Source organism: Rana temporaria, chromosome 1 (genome assembly GCF_905171775.1).
Source record: "Rana temporaria chromosome 1, aRanTem1.1, whole genome shotgun sequence".
Classification (NCBI taxonomy): domain Eukaryota; kingdom Metazoa; phylum Chordata; class Amphibia; order Anura; family Ranidae; genus Rana; species Rana temporaria.
Window position 1 is genome coordinate 675,373,565 of NC_053489.1, and position 20,152 is coordinate 675,393,716.

Genomic DNA, 20,152 nt, shown 5'->3' on the forward strand with positions numbered 1-20,152 from the left:
ACAAAGTAATGAAACAAGTATGCCAGCATAACAGCCAGGGGTCTAGCATTTGCAGACTGCAATGGAAACTTCTCAAAAAAAAATTCACTACAATAAGCTCCCTATATCTCCCCAGAAACAGATGTGCCATTTTATACATCGAGGGACAGCATACCATTGATCGCCCAGTTCCCCCCCTTAAACACTAACTCAAAAATGGTCATCTCTATAGCTAGTCGCGATAACCCTCAAGCTGGGAGTCAGGTACCTGGTATCCAAACTTCAAGAGGTCCTTCCAATCCTAACCTTATTAGTAACCGATATTAAAACTGGTTGACATAAAAGGCATTTTAAAACATCAAAAAAAGTAAACACTGAATAAAACGCTCCCAACAAGCTACTTAAAAAACACAAATATATTATAATAATCTTTTCATTTGATAACAAAGAACCTGAGCTCTCCCTAGTCAACACCTCTGATTTAGGAAGGAGAGACATCCACGTTGTAGATCAAAAGGTGGCAAACAGGAGATTCAAAATTAGAGGGACTCAAGAGTCTTGAAGCATTAAAAGTGTCCAAAATGTAAATTAAAATATAAAAAAAAGGTCTTCATACTCGGGCCAGATCATAATCCGGATACGAGCAGGGAAGGCCAGTAGTCCCATTTCAAAGAAGTCTTCGACTCAAAGTTAGCAGATTTGGTTTCCAAGATGCATTCCATGAGGCACATGCTATTGGAACATGTTTTTGTGGTGAAAAGCAAGGTTGTACATTGGTGGTGACCGAGACATATATCCTGGAAATGGCATTTCCCGACGAGAAAAAACTCCAACATGAGGGACAATGAGTTGTCGTTCATAATTTTTGTTACTAGGCTCCTTCACAAACTGAGACGTCTGACGGCGATTACAGAACCACATATGGACCACCTGAAGAACAAAGAAAATGTAAGCAAAATATGATGGTACAGAGACCAGAAAACATGACAATAGTTTGTAGATTAGTAAGTATTGGGACATCTGCCTTTACATGCACATGAACTTTAATGGCGTCTTAGGCTCTAGGTTTCAATATTGAGTTAGCCCACCCTTTGCAGCTATAATAGCTGCAACTCTTCTGGAAAGTCCACGACTTAGTTGAAGTAGGCGGTACACTTGGTGGGGGTGGGTCAGCCACGCTTCTCGTGGCCTTTGACATACTAGAACCCGCCTTCTGACCTTTGACCTCTGGGGGAGGACCCTTTTTCAAATCCTGAGTCCTAGCCTTATTCTTCCAGGGAAAACCCTAACCCTCCTAAGCCCTAGAGCAGTGATGGCAAACCTTGGCACCCCAGAAGTTTTGGAACTACATTTTTCCCCATGATGCTCATGCACTCTGCAGTACAGTCGAGCATCATGGGAAATGTAGTTCCAAAACATCTGGGGTGCCAAGGTTTGCCATCACTGACCTAGAGTGTGTCTATGGGAATGTTTGACCACCCTTCCAGCAGCACATTTGCGAGGTCAGGTACTGATGTTTGATGAGAAGGCCTGCCTCAAAGTCTCCATTAGACCTTCACTGGAACTAAGGGGCCAAGCCCAATCCATGAAAAACAATCCTACACCATAAGCCTCTAAATCACAGGTGTCAAACACAAGGTCTGCAGGCAGAATCCGGCCCTCCATACCATTTCATGTGGCCCTCGCAAATCTCCTGCAGCTGCAGGAGAGCTCCAGCCCTCCTCTGGTGGTCCTCCAGTTCCCTACTTTCAGCTTTCAAACAATGCATTCAGCTTCTTTCCAGCAGCAGCATAAGGATAGGGGGGGGGGGTGCACTGTGATGTAAGGGAGGGGGGGGGGACTCAACTTCTAAAGGTGGGGTGGCTCTTGACATCTAATGTAAGGGGAGGGGGATGCGCTGGACATCTAATCTTACAGATACAACTGGCCATTTTGAGGACAATCATAATGCTGATGCGGCCCACAATGAAATGGAGTTTGACATCCCTGCTCCAAATGATTTGAAGGGATAGCCCAATACTTATGGAAATGTAATGTTCCTGAGCGAGTTTGGGGTGGAGGAACTTGACTGGCCTGCACAAAGTCTCGACCTCTAACCCACAGGACATCTTTAGGATGAAGAGTGGATCAGGCACAATGGCACCACACACACACACACTGACCAGAGTTCTGGTGTTGGCCAGCACATGCCACTGTAGCCAGCAACCTGGATAGATATATATATATATATATATATATATATATATCCTCTGGTTCACTCACAGAGTTGCATCTGTCATCAAAACACGAAGGCTGCCACCAATTTCCCCTTGTTTATGTATGAGATCAGTGACACAAATACTGAAATCAAGACATTTGGTAGCTAGGGGGAAGGGATACAACTTTCATCGCTTCCTGTCTAGGCAACAATGACAACCAAGACCTATACACAAACCCTCTTTTGGCCTGGATATTTTCTTTAATGAATGTTGGACTCCCTCCTAACCAACCTTGAGGGCCCAGCTACCATTTTGTCTGGGTCTTCACTGGAATTCTTCCAGTTTGGCCAGCGAGGTCAGCTATGGCCAGCACATAGGATCAAATACGTGTAAGAGGGGCTTCACAGTTGACTGGATGCTGGTGCCAAAAGCACAAGTCCCTGTCCCCCTCCTGTTCTTGCTAGAGCACTGTCCCTTCTGCTGAGGCCAAACCTTGCACCATATTGTACCCCACTCCATCCCAAGAAAGGAACGTCCACATGTTGAGGTTACTGCACTTTACTGATGGAAGACAGGAAAGAGAACCGTCACATTGACATACAGTACATTCTGGAGTGCTTGTGAATAGTCATTTAGTGGATAGTTCACAGAAGTTAAATGTAAAACCATATGCAGCCCCACCTTCATAAGGGTCAGAAAATCTACAGCCGGCTGTTCTGGGTGCAGGTCTACTTCCCATCTGTCTAGGGCCTCCATGTACTGGTGTGGTGTGTTTGGCTCCCATGTCCCATCTGTCTTAAGGCTCCTTCAAACCTGGCTAACCCATGACTTCACTGCAGGACTCCTCTTAACTAAAAGAGGCCCAGCACCTGATGACTGTCTGCTGTAACCAGACAATATTCCGACAGTCACCTAAGGGCAGACTAGCCAACTGCACCTGCCTACATGAACCCACACCATAAAGGCATACTAAAAAGGTTGACAATCCCATTATGAAAATACTTACATCATACTCCACATTCAGGTACTTAGCAATCTGTTCCAATTGCTGGTGATCTGGTTTGGGGTCGTTTCTAAAAAAAATCTCCAAGCTGTCTCTTGCAATTTTGTCCAGGATTGCCCGTTGTTTCCTCTTCCGGGAAACCAGCGCCAGTTCTTTACGGATCATCTAAGGTCCAAAAATATAGTCAAGCATTGTTTCAGAGGCACCAATCAAGAAAGCATGCAATGGACTGACAGACAAGAATTATGCTGTGTGCCAAGAAAGTGTTTGCCAAATTAAATTATCAAATCAAAAAGTATCAACTGAAGAAGTTTTAAAAAATAAAAAATAAAATAAACAAAATCAAATCCCATTTTCGCCACCCCATTTAGTTTCTTAGCAAGCTATAACCACTTCCATACCGGGCACTTACGCACCTTCCTGCCCAAGCCAATTTTCAGCGCTGTCGCACTTTAAATGGCAATTGCGCGGTCATGCTACACTGTACCCAAACAAAATTGATGTCCTTTTTTCCCCACAAATAGACCTTTCTTTTGGTGGTATTTGATCACCTCTGCGATTTTTTTGGCGCAACAACTAAAAAAAGACTGAAAATAAAAAAAATTTGTTTTTAATTTTCTGTTAATTTTTTGTAAATAAGTAAGTTTTCTCTTTCAATTATGGGCACTGATATGGCAGCACTGATGGGCGCCGATGAGGTAGTACTGATTGGCGGCGCTGGTATGCGGGACTGATGGGCACTCATAGGCGGCACTGATGGGCGGCACTTATGGGTGGGCACTGGGCATGGATGGACACTGGGGTGGCACTGATGGACACATGTTGCCAGTCAGTGCCCATTTGTGGGCACTGATCGGCATCTTTTTTTTTTTACCAAGAAGGTAGCCATTGTTCTTAGGTTCTGACTTTACTTATGTAGCGGCCTGCTACTTTTTACCTGGCGCTGCTTTAAATTTAGAGGGTAGTCTGAGAGTTAGTTGACTCAGACTGTAATTTTTTACAAAATTTGGGCCTCTGTTCCAGCCACGTCTGTACTGTGAGTGACCACTATTGTTGTCTGGGGTGTCGTTACCATCCCAGGCCAAGGGTGGCAGCAGTCAGGTGTTTTGGGTGTTCCCCTTCAGCAGCCAATCAGAGGGAGTTGATCCATATTGCTGGTCAAAGAGCAGAGCACTTTTTTCGATTCAGCACTGCGTCGTTTTAACTGACAGTTGCACGGTCGTGTGACATGGCTCCCAAACAAAATTGCCGTCCTTTTTCCCCACAAATAGAGCTTTATTTTGGTGGCATTTGATCACCTCTGCGGTTTTTGGGCTATAAACAAAAATAGAGCGACAATTTCGAAAAAAAAATGAATATTTACTTTTTGTTATAATAAATATCCCCCAAAAATAAATAAAAAAACAATTTTTATCCTCAGTTTAGACCGATACGTATTCTACATATTTAAAAAAAAAAAACGTTTGATTGGTTTGCGCAAAAGTTATAGCGTTTACAAAATAGGGGGTATTTTTATGGCATTTTTATTATTATTATTTTTTTTACTAGTAATGGCGGCGATCAGCGATTTTTTTTCGGTACTGCGACATTATGGCGGACACTTTTGACAAATTTTTGGGACCATTGGCATTTTTATAGCGATCAGTGCTATAAAAATGCATTGGATTACTATAAAAATGCCACTGGCAGTGAAGGGGTTAACACTAGGGGGCGGGGAAGAATTTGAGTAAGTTCCCTGGGTGTGTTTTAACTGTAGGGGGGTGGCCTCAGACTGATCTTCTGTTCATACATTGTATGAACAGAAGATCAGCATTTTCCCCCCCTGACAGGACCAGGAGCTGTGTGTTTACACACACAGCTCCCGGTCCTCGCTCTGTAACGAGCAATCGCGGGTGCCCGGCGGTGATCGCGCCCCCCGGGCACGGGGGTCAGGGGCGAGCGCACGTGCCTCCGGCGCCGCGCACGTGCCCCTAGTGGCCTGCGCGAGAGCCGATGTTATATTATGTGCTCTCGCACAGGGGAGCCGACCTGCCGCCGTAAAACGATGGCGGCTGTTTGGCAAGTGGTTAAGGGGCAGGGCAAAGGGTGTGTCCTATGCCTGCATACTTTTGGTGATAGGTGTCCCTCATTTCAATCTTAAAAAGTTGGGAGGTATGTTTATTGCCCAAAGGGTGTAAACTGGAATAATCAGTTTTAAACCTACATTTTGATTTAAAAAGGGACCCTCATGAAAATACCACCGAAACCACCATTTAGGACCTAAAAACCCAAACCAGACTTGCAGCTAGTGAATTCAACCAATTAAGCCACTGGATAAGCCTGGGGAGTCAGCAGTGGCAGCCTCTATAGTCGCTCACCGAACACTTTACAGACAAAAGAAAAAAAGGAAGCTGCCCACACCAATTTCTGGAACAAACTTTAGAAGTTGTTTCAAGTCCAGCTTACCTTTTGAAGGCCTTCATTCTTTTCAGTGTCTTCCAGCCAGCGTTCTAGAAAGGGTCTAATCCGACACATATTCCTGTAGCTTAGCTGGACTGACTCAAACCTACAGATTATAGTTTGGCTCAACTCCTTTCCTGTAGAAGAAAAAGAAAGGAAAAAAAGGAGAGAGAGTTACGAATTTCTACAGATGGGGCAAATACTTCTCCATTTGCTGGTGCCAAAACTAAAACTACAGGGGCAAATCCAACTATTAGAACTTAAAGTGTTTATCGCTATATGTGTTTAACTGTCCATCTTGGGACATTCCATCCCCAAGACAAAAAAGTGAGAATCTTCCCCCAATGACTGATAAATCTTAGGCGTCTTCACGAAACAGAAAAGCCAAGGTCCTGATGACCAAAGCTAATCTGTGCCAGTTTATAAAGAAGAGATGAGGAGTGAAGAACACGTTCATTACTTCTCATCACAGGACGCACCCTTCTGTCTTCGAAAAATGGCCGGTTTATGAAGATCTGAAGATCACTGGCCATTTCTGTAAAATAACAGTCCCAGATTCTCCAGCTTAGAGATTAGGAATCTGTGTTTAAAATTAAAGGAACACTTTTGAATCAGAACTCCTGGGATATTGATCTGGTCAGTTTAAGGGGGTTGTAAAGTGTAATGAGACCCTTGCTCGCTCGCTTTCGCTCTCCTGACACTCCTCTGCTAATAGTGAGTCAGCTTGCAGATCGCAACGTCTGATGGTTCGGTCATCCAAGGCTCCGGGATCCGAACTACAGCTATGTGCCGTTCGTAATCCATTAGAACAAACGCCAGGCAGGCTGTATGCAAGTTCAAACAGGAAGACCTTTATTGGAAGTACACAACACACTTTTTAAAACAGAATTTGGAACAACCCGCCCCCAACAACCGCTTTCCTATTGGTCAATTGTAAAGTACATGTAGTACTCCTTCAGGTCCTCCTTAGCCATGCAAATGAGGACTTGAAAATGAGTCAGCAGGGATTGGTCTGAAAGCTTGATTAGAAGGACTGTTACGTGTAATGAGGCAGTAGCCCCAGGGGGCAATCAATGTACACAATATCCAGACACAGAACAATGGAGCCGTCTGGAGCCTTAAGACAGAGCAGAAGACCCCCCACTGTGTAACAGATTTCAAGGAGGAACACTTCCGCATTCCAAGGTCCATGACAATACTTCCCCTGGGAAACAGTCCAACAGCCACAGTGGGACCCCGAACGGGTCAACTCAAGGTTGTTGGAAAAGTAGTCTTAAGGTTCCAGGTCTGTCTGCCAGGATAACCCATCCGCCTTCCTGTTTTGAGGCCCTGGCCCATAATCGGAAGGCAAGAGGCTCGCATTCAGTCCTCTCCAAAAGCCTCTGTCACATAAAGGTAAAATTATTTTTTTCCTAAATAGCTTCCTTTACCTTCGTGCAGTCCTCCTTCACCGAGAGTCAGGACGCTCTCTACGCTGCAGAGAAAGGAGCTGTGTGTTAGTGGGCATCCTGACTCTCCTGTAGTCCAAGGGAGGGGGCAAGTGCGGCACGCTACACCACGGAGAAAGCCTCGCATTACTGTGTGGAGTTACAGACAGAAGAACAGGAAATGAGGATTTCTCAGAAGAAATAAGGACATTTAAAGGCAAAATGGAAGGATGAGGTAAGTGAAGGAGAACTGCACTAAGGTAAAGGAAGCTATTTAGGAATGAAAAAAAAAAAAAAAAAAGTATCTTTACAACCCCTTTAAAGTAGCAGAGGGGGAGGGGTGTATAAAGAGGGGGGTTGTTAATTTTAATTAACAGGTGCACTAGATGGGAAACAATGAGACGACCTCCAAAACAGGAATGTTTTTTCAGGTGGAGGTGTCTGACATTTTTTCACTAGTTTTGCATTTGGCTCTGGTCAGTGTCACTACGGGTAGCACGAGGCGATACTTGGACATATAAAGGTTGCACAGGCAGTCCAACTCCTCCAGGATGGCACATCAATATGTGTCATTGCCAGAAGGTTTGCCGTGTCTCCCAGCCCAGTCTCAAGACCATAGAGGAGATTTTAGGAGACAGGCAGTTACTCTAGGAGAGCTGGACAGGGCCGTAGAAGGTCCCTAACCCATCAGCAGGGCCAGTATCTGCTCCTTTGTGCAAGGAGGAACAGGATGAGCACTGCCAGAGCCCTACAAAAGGACCTCCAGTAGGAAACTTGTGTGAACGTCTCTGACCAAACAATCAGAAACAGACTTCATGGGGGTGGCCTGAGGGCCCGATGTCCTCTAGTGTGCTCTGTGCTCACTGCCGGACACTCTGGAGCTCGATTGGCATTTTCCATTGAACACCAGAATTGGTAGGTCTGACCCTGGTACCCCCCTGTGCTTTTCACAGATGAGAGCAGGTTCACCCTAAGCATATGTGACAGACGTGAAAGGGTCTGGAGAAGCCGCAGAGAACTTTATGCTGCCTGTAACATCCTTCAGCATGGAAACAAAAAGCAAAATAATTCCGCGCTACAATTATGAATATACTATATAACTGGTACATATGGTAAACAGCGGCGGTCCGTCCATATAGGGGGCGCTGGAGCGCCGCCCCCTCTGGCTCCGCACCGCCACTGAAAATAACATACATTCATGCATTGCATGAATGTATGTTATTGTTGCTAGCTGCCGCTGGTCTATTCAGGTGGTCGGAAATTGAGCGCTGACCACCTGAATAACAGCAGCTGGTTGGCTGTGCGGAAGTGCCTATCAGAGCCAACTTTCCGAGTACAGCCCGCGTCTCCCGGATGTCTTATGCAGGGAACGTACGGGGTGCATCCCTTGGATAAGACTGACGGCCGTCTCAGCCAATCAGGTTCGCCGATTCTGGTTATCGGTAACCTGATTGGCTGAAGCGTCACCAAGGCGGGAGAAGACATCGAGGGACGTGGAAGGATTAAGGCAAGTGCATTTTACAGGGCACAGCGGCGACAATGGGCACAGTAGTGACAATGGGCACAGTGGCAACAATTAAAGGGCACAGTGACATGCACAGTGGCAACAATGGGCACAGTGGCGACAATTGAGGGGCACAGTGGCTGCATTTGATGGCATGGCACAGTGGTGACAATTGATGGCACAGGGACTGCGTTTGATGGCATGGCACAGGGACTACGTTTGATGGCATGGCACAGGGACTGCGAATTGATGGCATAGTGACTGCCTTTGATGGCATGGCACAGGGATGATAATGGCACAGTGGCTGTGTTTGATGGCATTGCACAGTGGCTGCAATTCTTTTCACGTTTGCACCCCCCAAAAATTGAGCACCAGCCACCACAGATGATTAATCTGTGAATCCGTGTAATATAAAACGTGCAAACACAGTCTCTATAAAGGTGTGATGATCCAAAGTAAATAATGAATGGTTGTGCTCCAATACTTCAAAACGTGAAAAACCAAGAAAGGAAGAAGCCGTCACCGACTGAAGAGAGGCTTACCGGAGAGATTGAACCCTGAGGAACATACATTCGAGAGGGTCAATCAAGCATGATGTACATATGATTAGACCAGTCAATGTTGCAGCTCACAAACAACCTCCAAAACTCCAAATGGTGTGCCCAAAAGTGGATGGTTGGATATATGTATCGAAGTGACCCAACAGTGGTCAAAAAACAAAGCCAAATGAGGAGTGTCCAGAAAAGCACATAGCGTGATACTGTATTACGAACAAAATTTAATGCAGGTAGGGACACTTACATTATTAGATGTAATATACGCGGATCAGATAAAAAGCGGCAGCAGTGGGGTACCCGACGCGTTTTGCAGCCTCGTGCATCGTCTGGGGTGAACATCGTTCAGCATGACCGGTTTAGTGGTGGGTCAGTGATGGTCTGGGGAGGCATATCCATGGAGGGACGCACAGACCTCTACAGGCTACACAAAGGCACCCTGAATGCCATTAGGTATCGGGATCAAATCCTTGGACCCATTGTCAGACCCTACGCTGGTGCAGTGGGTCCTGGGTTCCTCCTGGTGCACGACAATGCCCGGCCTCATGTGGCGAGAGCATGAAGCCAGTTCCTGGAGGATGAAGAAATTGATACCATTGAATGGTCCCCACGCTCACCTCAACTAAATCCAAAAGAACACCTCTGGGACATTATGTTTCGGTCCATTTGGTGCCGCCAGGTTGCACCTCAGTCTATTCAGGAGCTCAGTGATGCTCTGGTCCAGATCTGGGAGGAAATACCCCAGGACACCATCCGTCTCATTAGGAGCATGCCCTGATGTTGTCAGGCATGCATACAAGCACTTGGAGGGCCAAACTACTGAGGAACATTCTGAGTTGTTGCAATGAAATTTCAGTAAAATGGACGAGCTTGCTGCATCATTTTTTCAATTAGATTTTCGGGGTGTCTTTGAATTCAGCCCTCTGTTGGTGGATAATTTCCATTTCCATCAAATGATGTGCCATCCTTTCATTTCTACCACATTGCCCAGTCCATACCAGTATAGATCCCAACACATCACCCAGTCCATATCAGTATAGATATCCAGCATGAGATTTTTGCCCATTGAGATCTGATATGTTTTCAAAGAGTTCCTCTAATTTTTTTGAGCAGTGTAGTTATACCCATTCATATCTGAGCAATGCAGAATTGCGCAATTCTTTCCACGATTCAAAATAGCGCTAAAAAAATCATCAATACTACCCTATGCACTTTTGCAGTTGGACATGTATTTTGCCGCACATTTAGTCATTTGACAATTAACACACCAAACACCGCACAATGCTCCCTTCAATTTGGCTTTGTTATACACGTTTTGGTGCAGGTTACAACTCTTTTGGCTGATTTTTCCAACACACATTTTGGCATTTTAGTTCATTTTCTACCTGCGTTTGTGTGCATTCCAGAAACCCATGCAAAATGCATGTTATGCGTGTGGCGCTACCAATTGTTAATGGCACCCCAAAAAGTGGCTGACAAAAATGTGCAGTTTGCCAAAAATATGCATAAAACAAAAATCGAAATACACAATAAAAATTAAAAAAAAGTTGCGAAATAATGCTAAAAGCACCAAAATGTGCGTTTGGAAAAACGCCAAAATACACAAAAAGAAATAAGACCTCACGACCAGATGTTAACTGCTTGCCGACCAGCCGCCGCAGTTTTACGGCGGCAGGTTGGCTCTGCTGGGCGAGATCACGTAGATCTACGTCATCTCTCCCAGCAGCCGATAGGGGCGCGTGTGCCCGGCGGTCGCGATCACTGCCAGGCACCCGCGATTGCTCGTTACAGAGCGAGAACCAGGAGCGGTAAACACACAGCTCCCAGTCCTGTCAGGGGAGAAATGCCTGATTGTCTGTTCATACAATGTATGAACAGACAATCAGTCATTTCCCCTAGTGAGTCCACCCCCCTTCAGTTAGAACACACCCAGGGAACATACTTAACCCCTTCCCTGCCAGTGGCATTTTTATAGTAATCAATGCATTTTTATAGCACTGATCGCTATAAAAATGCCAATGGTCCCAAAAAAGTGTCAAAAGTGTCCGCCATAATGTCGCAGTTCCCGAAAAAAATTAAATAAAAAAAGAAGGATACTTTACATTTATTTTTTTATTCATGAAAGTATTTTTCTCTCAAAAAAATTGTGTTTGAAAGACCGCTTGTACAACTTGTAGACGAGCAACCTGGTATTTTGGGAGTCCGTCTATATCCACTTCCAGACCTTAGGTGTTTTTCAGATTTGGTGTTTGCAAGACTAAAACTGTTTTTTTCTGCTAGAAAATTACTTAAAACCCCCAAACATTATATATATTTTTTTCTAACACCATAGAGAATAAAATAGTGGCAATTGCAATACTTTTTGTCACACCGTATTTGCGCAGCGGTCTTACAAGCGCACTTTTTTGAATTAAAAAAATAAGACAACAATAAATTTGGCCCAATTATTTATTTATATTGTGAAAGATAATGTTACGCCGAGTAAAATGATACCCAACATGTCACGCTTAAAAATTGCGCCCGCTCGTGGCATGGCGTCAAACTTTTACCCTTAAAAATCTCGATAAGCGACGTTTAAAAAATTCTATAGGTTGCATTTTTTGAGTTACAGAGGAGGTCTAGGGCTAGAATTATTGCTCTCGCTCTAAGGATCGCGGCGATACCTCACTTGTGTGATTTGAACACTGTTTTCATATGCGCTACTCGCGTATGCTTCTGCGTGCGAGCTCGTCGGGGCGCTTTAAAAATTTTTTTTTTTTTTTTTCTTATTTATTTTTATTTTATTTTTTTTTATTTTATTACTTTTTACACTGGAAAAAAAAATAACAAAATTTGATCACTTTTATTCCTATTATAAAGGAATGTAAACATCCCTTGTAATAGAAAAAAGCATGACAGGTCCTCTTAAATATGAGATCTGGGGTCAAAAAGACATCACATCTCATATTTAGACTGAAATGACAAAAAAATAAAAAAAAAAATGTTTCTTTAAGACGCTGGGCGGGACTGACGTTTTGACGTCACTTCCGCCCAGCAGAGCTATAGGGATGGGTGAAGGACATTTTTCCTTCACTCGCAACCCCAGTCAACAGCCGAACAGTCCCGATCGCCTCCGCCGCTACCGACGGCTCAGGTAAGCGGCGGAGGGCGCAGGTGAGCGGCGGGAGGGGGGGCCCTCTCCCGCCACCAATAACAGCGATCTCGCGGCGAATCCGCCGCGGAGACCGCTGTTATCATTTACAGGACCCTTAGCACTAAAGATGGATACCTCGGTTGTGGCAGCAGCTGCTGCCGTTACCGAGATATCCATCTTTAAAATTAGGACGTATATATACAGTGCAGGGTCTGGAAGTGGTTATTCTCGCTGTCCAGGGTGAAAGGAGAGTCCGAAAAATTTCTTTGTCCACACACAATGTACCTCTTTTTTCTTTGGGTTTATTTGGAAGAATTTTAGTAGAAAAGAGGAGTGATGGGGGGGGGGGGGGGTAGGTAGGTTCAGGTGCACAGTCACAAAGTAAGGAAACACTCCTGTTTCCAGCAAACAGTTCTCGTCGCCACTCTAGCCAGAGTGGGTATTGCTCACCTGGATGGGTCCCTCTCACTGGCCTAGCAGCCGGGATGGCGCACAAAATGAAGTAAGTCTCTGCCACAGACCTTCCTTTGTAGGCGAGATGTTTCGGTCCGGAATGCTCTGCCACAGGACTCGGCACCCGTATCTCTTTAGCTTTGCTTCACTAGAACTTTTAGATCCGACAGGCGACACTGTCAGGCCTCTCGGTGTACGGTGCATCCTCAGATGAAGTTTCCAGGCCTTCTCCCAAGGTACCAGCCTCTTGCATGGCCCTCTCCAGGATAGGTCCTCCCCTGGCTTCCTTCATCAGGTGGCTTCCTCCCGCAGGACGGACAGCACATGGTCACCTCTGCAAGGCAGGCCCCAGCCAGTCAACTGGGCCCAGCAAAAAAAAAAAAAAAGCCATAACCCCGGACCAACGTGGTCCCAAAGCCAGGATTCAAAATGGGCACCCTTAGCTTTTTTTCCAGGGGGAACTTGGGGGAACTGAGTTCCACCACCTTTGGCTCAGACCCTTTGGTGCCTGTTCACCACAATCGCCTGTAAACACAGAAGTCTGGTTTCTGTGTGTACAAGTGACAGCTCTGCAATCTGGGCCAAATCTTCAAAGGAGATACGCAGGCGGAACTGCTGTTCAGCCTGCGTATCCCTGTGGCTATCTTTGGAAACGATCCTCAGAAGGATTTTTCCAAAGATAGTCAGAAGATCCGACATCTGTAATAGACTTACACTGTTGGATCTTAGGATGCAGTACCGCATCCGCCGCTGGGGGCATTTCGAGTCGAAATGCAGCTTTGCGTATGCAAATGAGGACTTAAGCAGATCCACAAAGCTTTTTAGCTTTGTGTTTTCTGCGTAAGTTACGTTTTGCATACGTAAAATTAGGGATGCTTTTACAAGGCCTAAACTGTTTAGACTTTGTAAAAACAAACCTTTTTTTCGATCGCCGCGTTTTTTTTAAAATTTAGAATTTTTTTTCCCGGCGCGTATTTTTTTTTTTACCCGACGCAACTTTATTGTCCAGTCGCGATCCACAAAGCCCGGCGTAAAGTACGTTCGCGCGATGCACGTCGGGAAAAATGACGTCACACGCATGCGCCGAACGTCCGGCGCGGGAGCGCGCCTCATTTGAATAGGAATCGCCCCCTCGAGCAGACGACCGCCTTGCGACGGAGGCACTTAGGTTACACGGCGTGTAATTTCTAGGTAAGTGCTTTGTGGATCGGGCACTTAGGTAGAAATTTAACACCTGTGTAACTTAACTGCTGAAAGTTAAGTTAGGCAGCTTTTTTGAGAATTTGGCCCACTGTGTGTAACCCCCCGAACTCTACACTCTGTATGCAATGCAGTCCTGGTATTTAATGCCCCTTTAAGACCATTCTACTGTTTTTGAAATCTGAACGGAGTCGTGGTTGAGTTCCTGCACCTATTTTCTGAGAAAAAAAAAAGCTATATATATATATATATATATATAAATAAAATAAATAAATATCGCTCCTCCCCGGCTGTAGGTTCCCCGGGCCCCAATAATCCAGGAGATCAGGCGCAAAAAGGTGACTCGAGTATAAGCCGAGGGGGGCATTTTCAGCACAAAAAAAAAGTGCTGAAAACTTGGCTTATACTCGAGTATATACGGTAGTTGTTTTTTTCCCCCCAGACCTGAAGATAGGCACCTGTAAAACACAAGTCCTGGTTCCATCAGCCAGTCCATAATGCTGCATGGGTTGACCTTCCAATTCAGGTCCACCCAGTGGCGTAGCGTGGGGGGGTGCAAGGGCAAGGGGGACCACCGCCCCGGGCACAAAATTTAGAGGGGCGCTGTCACGAGTGTGGAGAGGAGGGAGCGCCAACAACAGATGGGACATAGCAACATATGCATGAGGTCACCTCTCCAGGCTTCACCAGTCATTATCAAGCCGGTGTAGTGTCACAGTCTGCTGCCTATCCTAGAATGCTGCGGAAGTCACGTGGCGGCCAACTGCACATGCGCGATGCGTTCCAAACACAAGTGCGATGCGTTCCAATGGATTTTCGACAGTACACACCAGCGAACCCGGCATTCAGGGCGACGTGGATTTAGAGGAAAGTGGCCAGTCGGCCTCACGTACTCCCTTCGCTCGGACGGCTCGCTCGGCCTCCTGGCTCTTTTTTTAACATCCTCCAATCCACGGGGATGTTAAGGAACGAGCCTGGATGCCGACCGAGGTTTCACTGGTGTGCATTGTCGTGAATCCATTGGAACGCATCGCATTTGCGTTTGGAACGCATGCGCAGTTGGCCACCACGTGACTTCCGGAGCATTCTAGGATAGGCAGCAAACTGTGACAATACACCGGCTCTCCTCTTCCCTACAGCCACTGCTGTCTCACACAGAGGAACATATGACCAGACTGGAGCTAGCTGAAAATAGGCAAGTCTATGGATCGGGGGGGCGCAAATTACTTGCCTCGCCCCAGGCGCTGACAACCCACGCTACGCCACTGGGTCCACCTGTCAGTTTTTCATGCAGACTTGATCAGAACGCCCATGAGAAAGGGCCCAAAGGTTACTTTTGTATCTAGACTTCATGAGCCTCAACATCCAAACTGAGAAACCCAAAAACGTAGCACTTAGTGCACTTCCCATCACATAGATAGTGTCGGCTTTGCAATGGGAAATTTAGGACACTCAAAGAGATGCAAAACCCAAACAATTTACATAGAAGAAGAAAAAAGGGGGAGGGGGGGGTTTAAGTGCTTACCGTACAAAACTTTCACCGCAAAGCAAACATCTGCTTGTGAAAACCCCATATCAAAACGCTTCTGCTTCAAGTCCTTAGCAAACTTCTCCATTTCCGTCTCACTGAGCATTTCCTAAAAATAAAAAAAAGCAATTTAGTTATTTCCCCCTCCCCCATATTAGGCTTTTACTGCTGCTCATATATGGGGGCACCCTAACCATTTTTCTTCCCCACAATGGGTGCATTTGAGCCTACAAACCATGATCAGTGGCCTCACGTGTAAGGGCCCTTTCACATGGGACGGATCCGTGATGATCCGCCCCGTAAACCTCCGCTTGCACAGCGGGGATTGCTCCATTGATCCCTGCTGAGCCGGCGGATGACAGGGCGGTCCCCGCATACTGTGCAGGGACCACCCTGTCGAGTATCTGCTCTCCCCTATGGGGGGGGGGGCAAATCGGATGAACAAGGACCATCTGTCCGTGTTCACCCGATCCACAGACGGATGGAAAAAAATAGGGTTTTACTCCATCTGCAGAATCGGAGGATTGCGGACCCAGATGAGATCGGGTGTCAGCGGATCTCATAGGGATCAATGAACAGAGGCGGCTCTTTAATTAGGCGGTCGCCTAAGGCCTCATATTCACAGGGCCCTCGCAGCCCCCTAACTTACCCAATGCATTTGAGGGACAGGGGACTTTAACGCTGCTGTGCTCAGGCAGCCCTGACTCAGGAGTGGCGCCGACAGCGTCCCTAACAACCAGTGAATATCAGTGACACCACCCCTTGTGACGTCAATGACCCAGCATGCCCTGAGTCAGTGACATCACAAGGGGGCGGGTTCAGCAGGTGACATCACCCCTTAGTTAATTAAGAGCAGGATCTGGGGGCCACCTTGTTAAAGGGGGCTTCCAGATTCCCATAAGCCCCCCTGCCCGCAGACCCCCACAAGCACCAGCCAGGGTTGTGAAGAAGAGGCCCTTGTCCTTGAATTATTTTTCCCATTATGGGTGTAAGTGGGGCCCCATGTCAAGTTTTGCCTAAGGCCTTACAAAGCTTAGAGCCGCCTCTGTCAACGAATGTGCCTTTTTCATCCGTAAATGGATGGATGAAAAAGCGGACATACGTTCCGTAGGTGTGAAAGGGGCCTAAAGCTCTGGCTTCTGCAGATGTCTCCTATAGCCGCAGGTCCATCATTAACCGTTTGCTGACCGTCGGCTGTACATATATACGTTGGCAGAATGGGACGGCTGCGCAAAGCAACATACCTGTACGGTGGTCCATGCCCGCGGGACCCGATGTTCCGCCATTGTGTCACAGAGCTGCAGAACGGGGGGGGATGCCTATGTAAACAAGGCATTTCCGTGTTCTGCCTAGTGACAGGACACCGATCTACTGCTCCCTGTCATCGGGAGCAGTGATCAGTGTTGCGTCACTCGTAGTCCAGCCCCCATACAGTTAGAATCACTCCCTAGGACACACTTAACCCCCTGCCTCACCCCCTAGTGGTTAACCCCTTCCCTGCCAGTGCCATTTACACAGTAATCAGTGCATTGTTATAGCACTGATCGCTAGACACGTGCGCCGTCAATAAATTTGTTTTGTTTCATATTAGACGAAAATTCGGAACTCGTGTCCGAAATTCAATTTGGATTTGTTTCGTACGAAATACCCCAATTTCCTCCTGGGGCTGTACCCCTGCTGTGCTCATTATGAGGGGCTCCCACCATCCCTGTGCCGACTTCCTCCTAGGGCTGTACCCCAGCTGTGCTCATTATGAGGGGCTCCCACCATCCCTGTGCCGACTTCCTCCTGGGGCTGTACCCCCAGCTGTGCTAATTATGAGGGTCTCTCACCATCCCTGTGCCGACTTCCTCCTGGGGCTGTACCCCCAGCTGTGCTCATTATGAGGGGCTCCCACCATCCCTGTGCCGACTTCCTCCTGGGGCTGTACCCCCAGCTGTGCTCATTATGAGGGTCTCTCACCATCCCTGTGCCGACTTCCTCCTAGGGCTGTACCCCAGCTGTGCTCATTATGAGGGGCTCCCACCATCCCTGTGCCGACTTCCTCCTGGGGCTGTACCCCAGCTGTGTTCATTATGAGGGGCTCCCACCATCCCTGTGCCAACTTCCTCCTGGGGCTGTACCCCAGCTGTGCTCATTATGAGGGGCTCCCACCATCCCTGTGCCGACTTCCTCCTGGGGCTGTACCCCCAGCTGTGCTCATTATGAGGGGCTCCCACCATCCCTGTGCCGACTTCCTCCTGGGGCTGTACCCCAGCTGTGCTCATTATGAGGGGCTCCCACCATCTTGTGCCAACTTCCTCCTGCGGCTGTACCCCAGCTGTGCTCATTATGAGGGGCTCCCATCATCCCTGTGTTGAACCCCTGGGTTTGTAGTAGCCCGTTAATTCAATTTGAACGAAATATGAAAGTTTCGTAACTTTACGTAACAATTATGAACATTCGTTATGAGGGGCTCCCACCGTCCCTGTGCTGTGCCGACTTCCTGGGTTTTTAACTTCATCATAATGAATAATCGTAATTATTATGAGAATAAAAACGATATCAACGAACATTCTTATTTTTTCCCCAATTCTGAATCTCCCATCGACTACCAGTACCAGTCTGAGCAGTCTCCCACTCCCGAAACAAAAATTCGTCCACGAAATTTTGGATAAAATTCGTAAGAATAGGAATTCAAATTTCGGATGCTTCCTGAATGCACAAATTTTCGGAAATTCATACGAATTTTCGAAACGAAAACGAAATAAAAAACAAAACAAAAAACAAAAAACAAAAAACACACTGATCGCCGCCATTACTAGTAAAAAAAAAAATTAAATGCCATAAAAATATCCCTTATTTTGTAGACGATTATATATATATATATATATATATATATATATATATATATATATATATATATATATATATATATATATATATATATATATATATATATATATATATATATAAAACCCACTACAAACAAGAAAAACAAACACACACAGTTATCAATTTTGATCCATTTATCCATTATTGTGCCATGCCTTCTTAAAATGCTAGTTGCCTGGCTGTCACGTTGATCTATTTTCAGTGTTTGAGGTCACAGCCAGGTAACTAGTATGCAGAAAAGGATTTCTGACTTTCCTGATACATAGACTTGATCTAAGTCAGCAATATAAAATATTGAATCTAGAGAAGGCTCTCATTGGTTCTTGTATGCACCTGGATAGTTACAGCACCAGGTGGCGATAGAAGAAATTCCTATGGATTAGAAAGACCTTCAAGGCCAGCTAAAGAAAAAAAATTTGAGACTTTGGCAATCTAGTTGATCGCAAGCCAAGGCTAGAAGCTACACACATGGTCACTCACCAGCACGTCCTCCAAGATATCAGACAAAGTCTTCTCCTGGGTCCCCATTCCGCTCACAGTCTGGCTGGTGAGTGAGTCGCTCTCTTGGGTGGTTGCGCTGCTGCAGCAGCTACTCTCCACATTAGATACCACGGTCTGGCTGGCGAGTGAGTCGCTCTCTTTGGTCACCTCTTGGGTGGTTGCGCTGCTGCAGCGGCTACTCTCCACGTTAGCTACCACAGTCTCTATTGGCATGTTGGGACTCTGGTTGGGCGGCGTCAGATCGTTCCAGGCTCCAAAATGTTTCTCACTTTCATGGGTCTGGCTGGAAGAATCGGGGCTCTCTGGCCAGAAGGCTGGAGTCCAATCATGGGGGTAATACTGAAGAACTGGGTGACTCTCCTCCTCTACCGATCCATCAGAGTCTGCACTCGGCTCGATAATCCAGCTCTCCACCATGGAAGGGGTTTCCATATTTAGTTGATCATTTGGAGGTGTACAGAGATTGAGGTGACCAGGGGGCTCCAGCTGAGGAGCGTGGTTCCAAGCCAAGACCTGAGTCCGGTGCTCCTCCAGATCCCCATCATCTGTCCTCATAGCTGGGGAGAAAAAGTCCCGGAAAGATTGGTAGTAATCCTCGAACCCCTCTTGGGCGTTATCATGGTTCAGGGTAAATGAAGGGTAAGCCTGTTGGCTGCACATGACCCCAAGCACTGAAAGGGTATGCGGTCTAAAAGGTAAGTAAAAGGTTCAAGTGCCTGATAAAGCACTGGAGAGGTTAGGCCTAATCGAAAAAAAAAAATCCTTGTCCAGAAACCCCCCAAAAAAGCCCTTCAACAGCTAAAAAAAAAAGCTTGGTTGACACCTCAACTGTTCCTCCCAGTGTGTCCATGAAGCTGAACCCTCCAACCTGAAAGGCCATTGAACTAAATTGGCCTAATTACTCTAGAGGTGGCTATCCCAGCCCCACCCCTGAATCGATGGTTATGGTAATTGATCCTCCCATTCATTGGTTCCTCTACAGCAAAAAACAAACAAAAAACAAAACAAACAAAAAACGACTAATCCGCCCACCAGGATGAATAAACTATCTTAGGTGTACGTTTATCAAACATTGATAATTTACCGGATCTCAGTTCTCAGAAGAAAAAATGTCTCCTCTGGCTCCCTGTTTACGAAGAGGAGAACATTTGTTCTCAGAAGGAGAAGAGAAGTTTTTCCTCTGAGATCTGAGTAGAAGGGGGAGGGGCGGCCTGTGATCTCCTGATACACCTCTGTGATTACAGAGCAGCCGAGTATTAAAAGTGAAACCAAAAGTTAAAAAGAGCGAAAAATTACGCAATAAGCACTGACCAACAGAAGATTTTTTTTTTAACACACACTTCGGCACATTCTTTAACC

The 20,152-nt window shown here is 46.3% G+C and overlaps 1 protein-coding gene across 1 annotated transcript; it reads right to left on the reverse strand.

Annotated features, from left to right (window-relative positions):
- Positions 1–396: 396 nt before the first annotated feature.
- LOC120924645 (POU domain, class 5, transcription factor 1.1-like) lies at positions 397–19,713 on the reverse strand. Its single transcript, XM_040335649.1, has 5 exons — positions 18,773–19,713; positions 15,416–15,527; positions 5,626–5,756; positions 3,184–3,345; positions 397–909 (listed from the first exon to the last, which is right to left on the reverse strand). The coding sequence occupies exons 1-5, from the start codon at positions 19,451–19,453 to the stop codon at positions 712–714; spliced, it is 1,284 nt and encodes a 427-aa protein (XP_040191583.1). The 5' UTR covers positions 19,454–19,713; the 3' UTR covers positions 397–711.
- Positions 19,714–20,152: the final 439 nt, after the last annotated feature.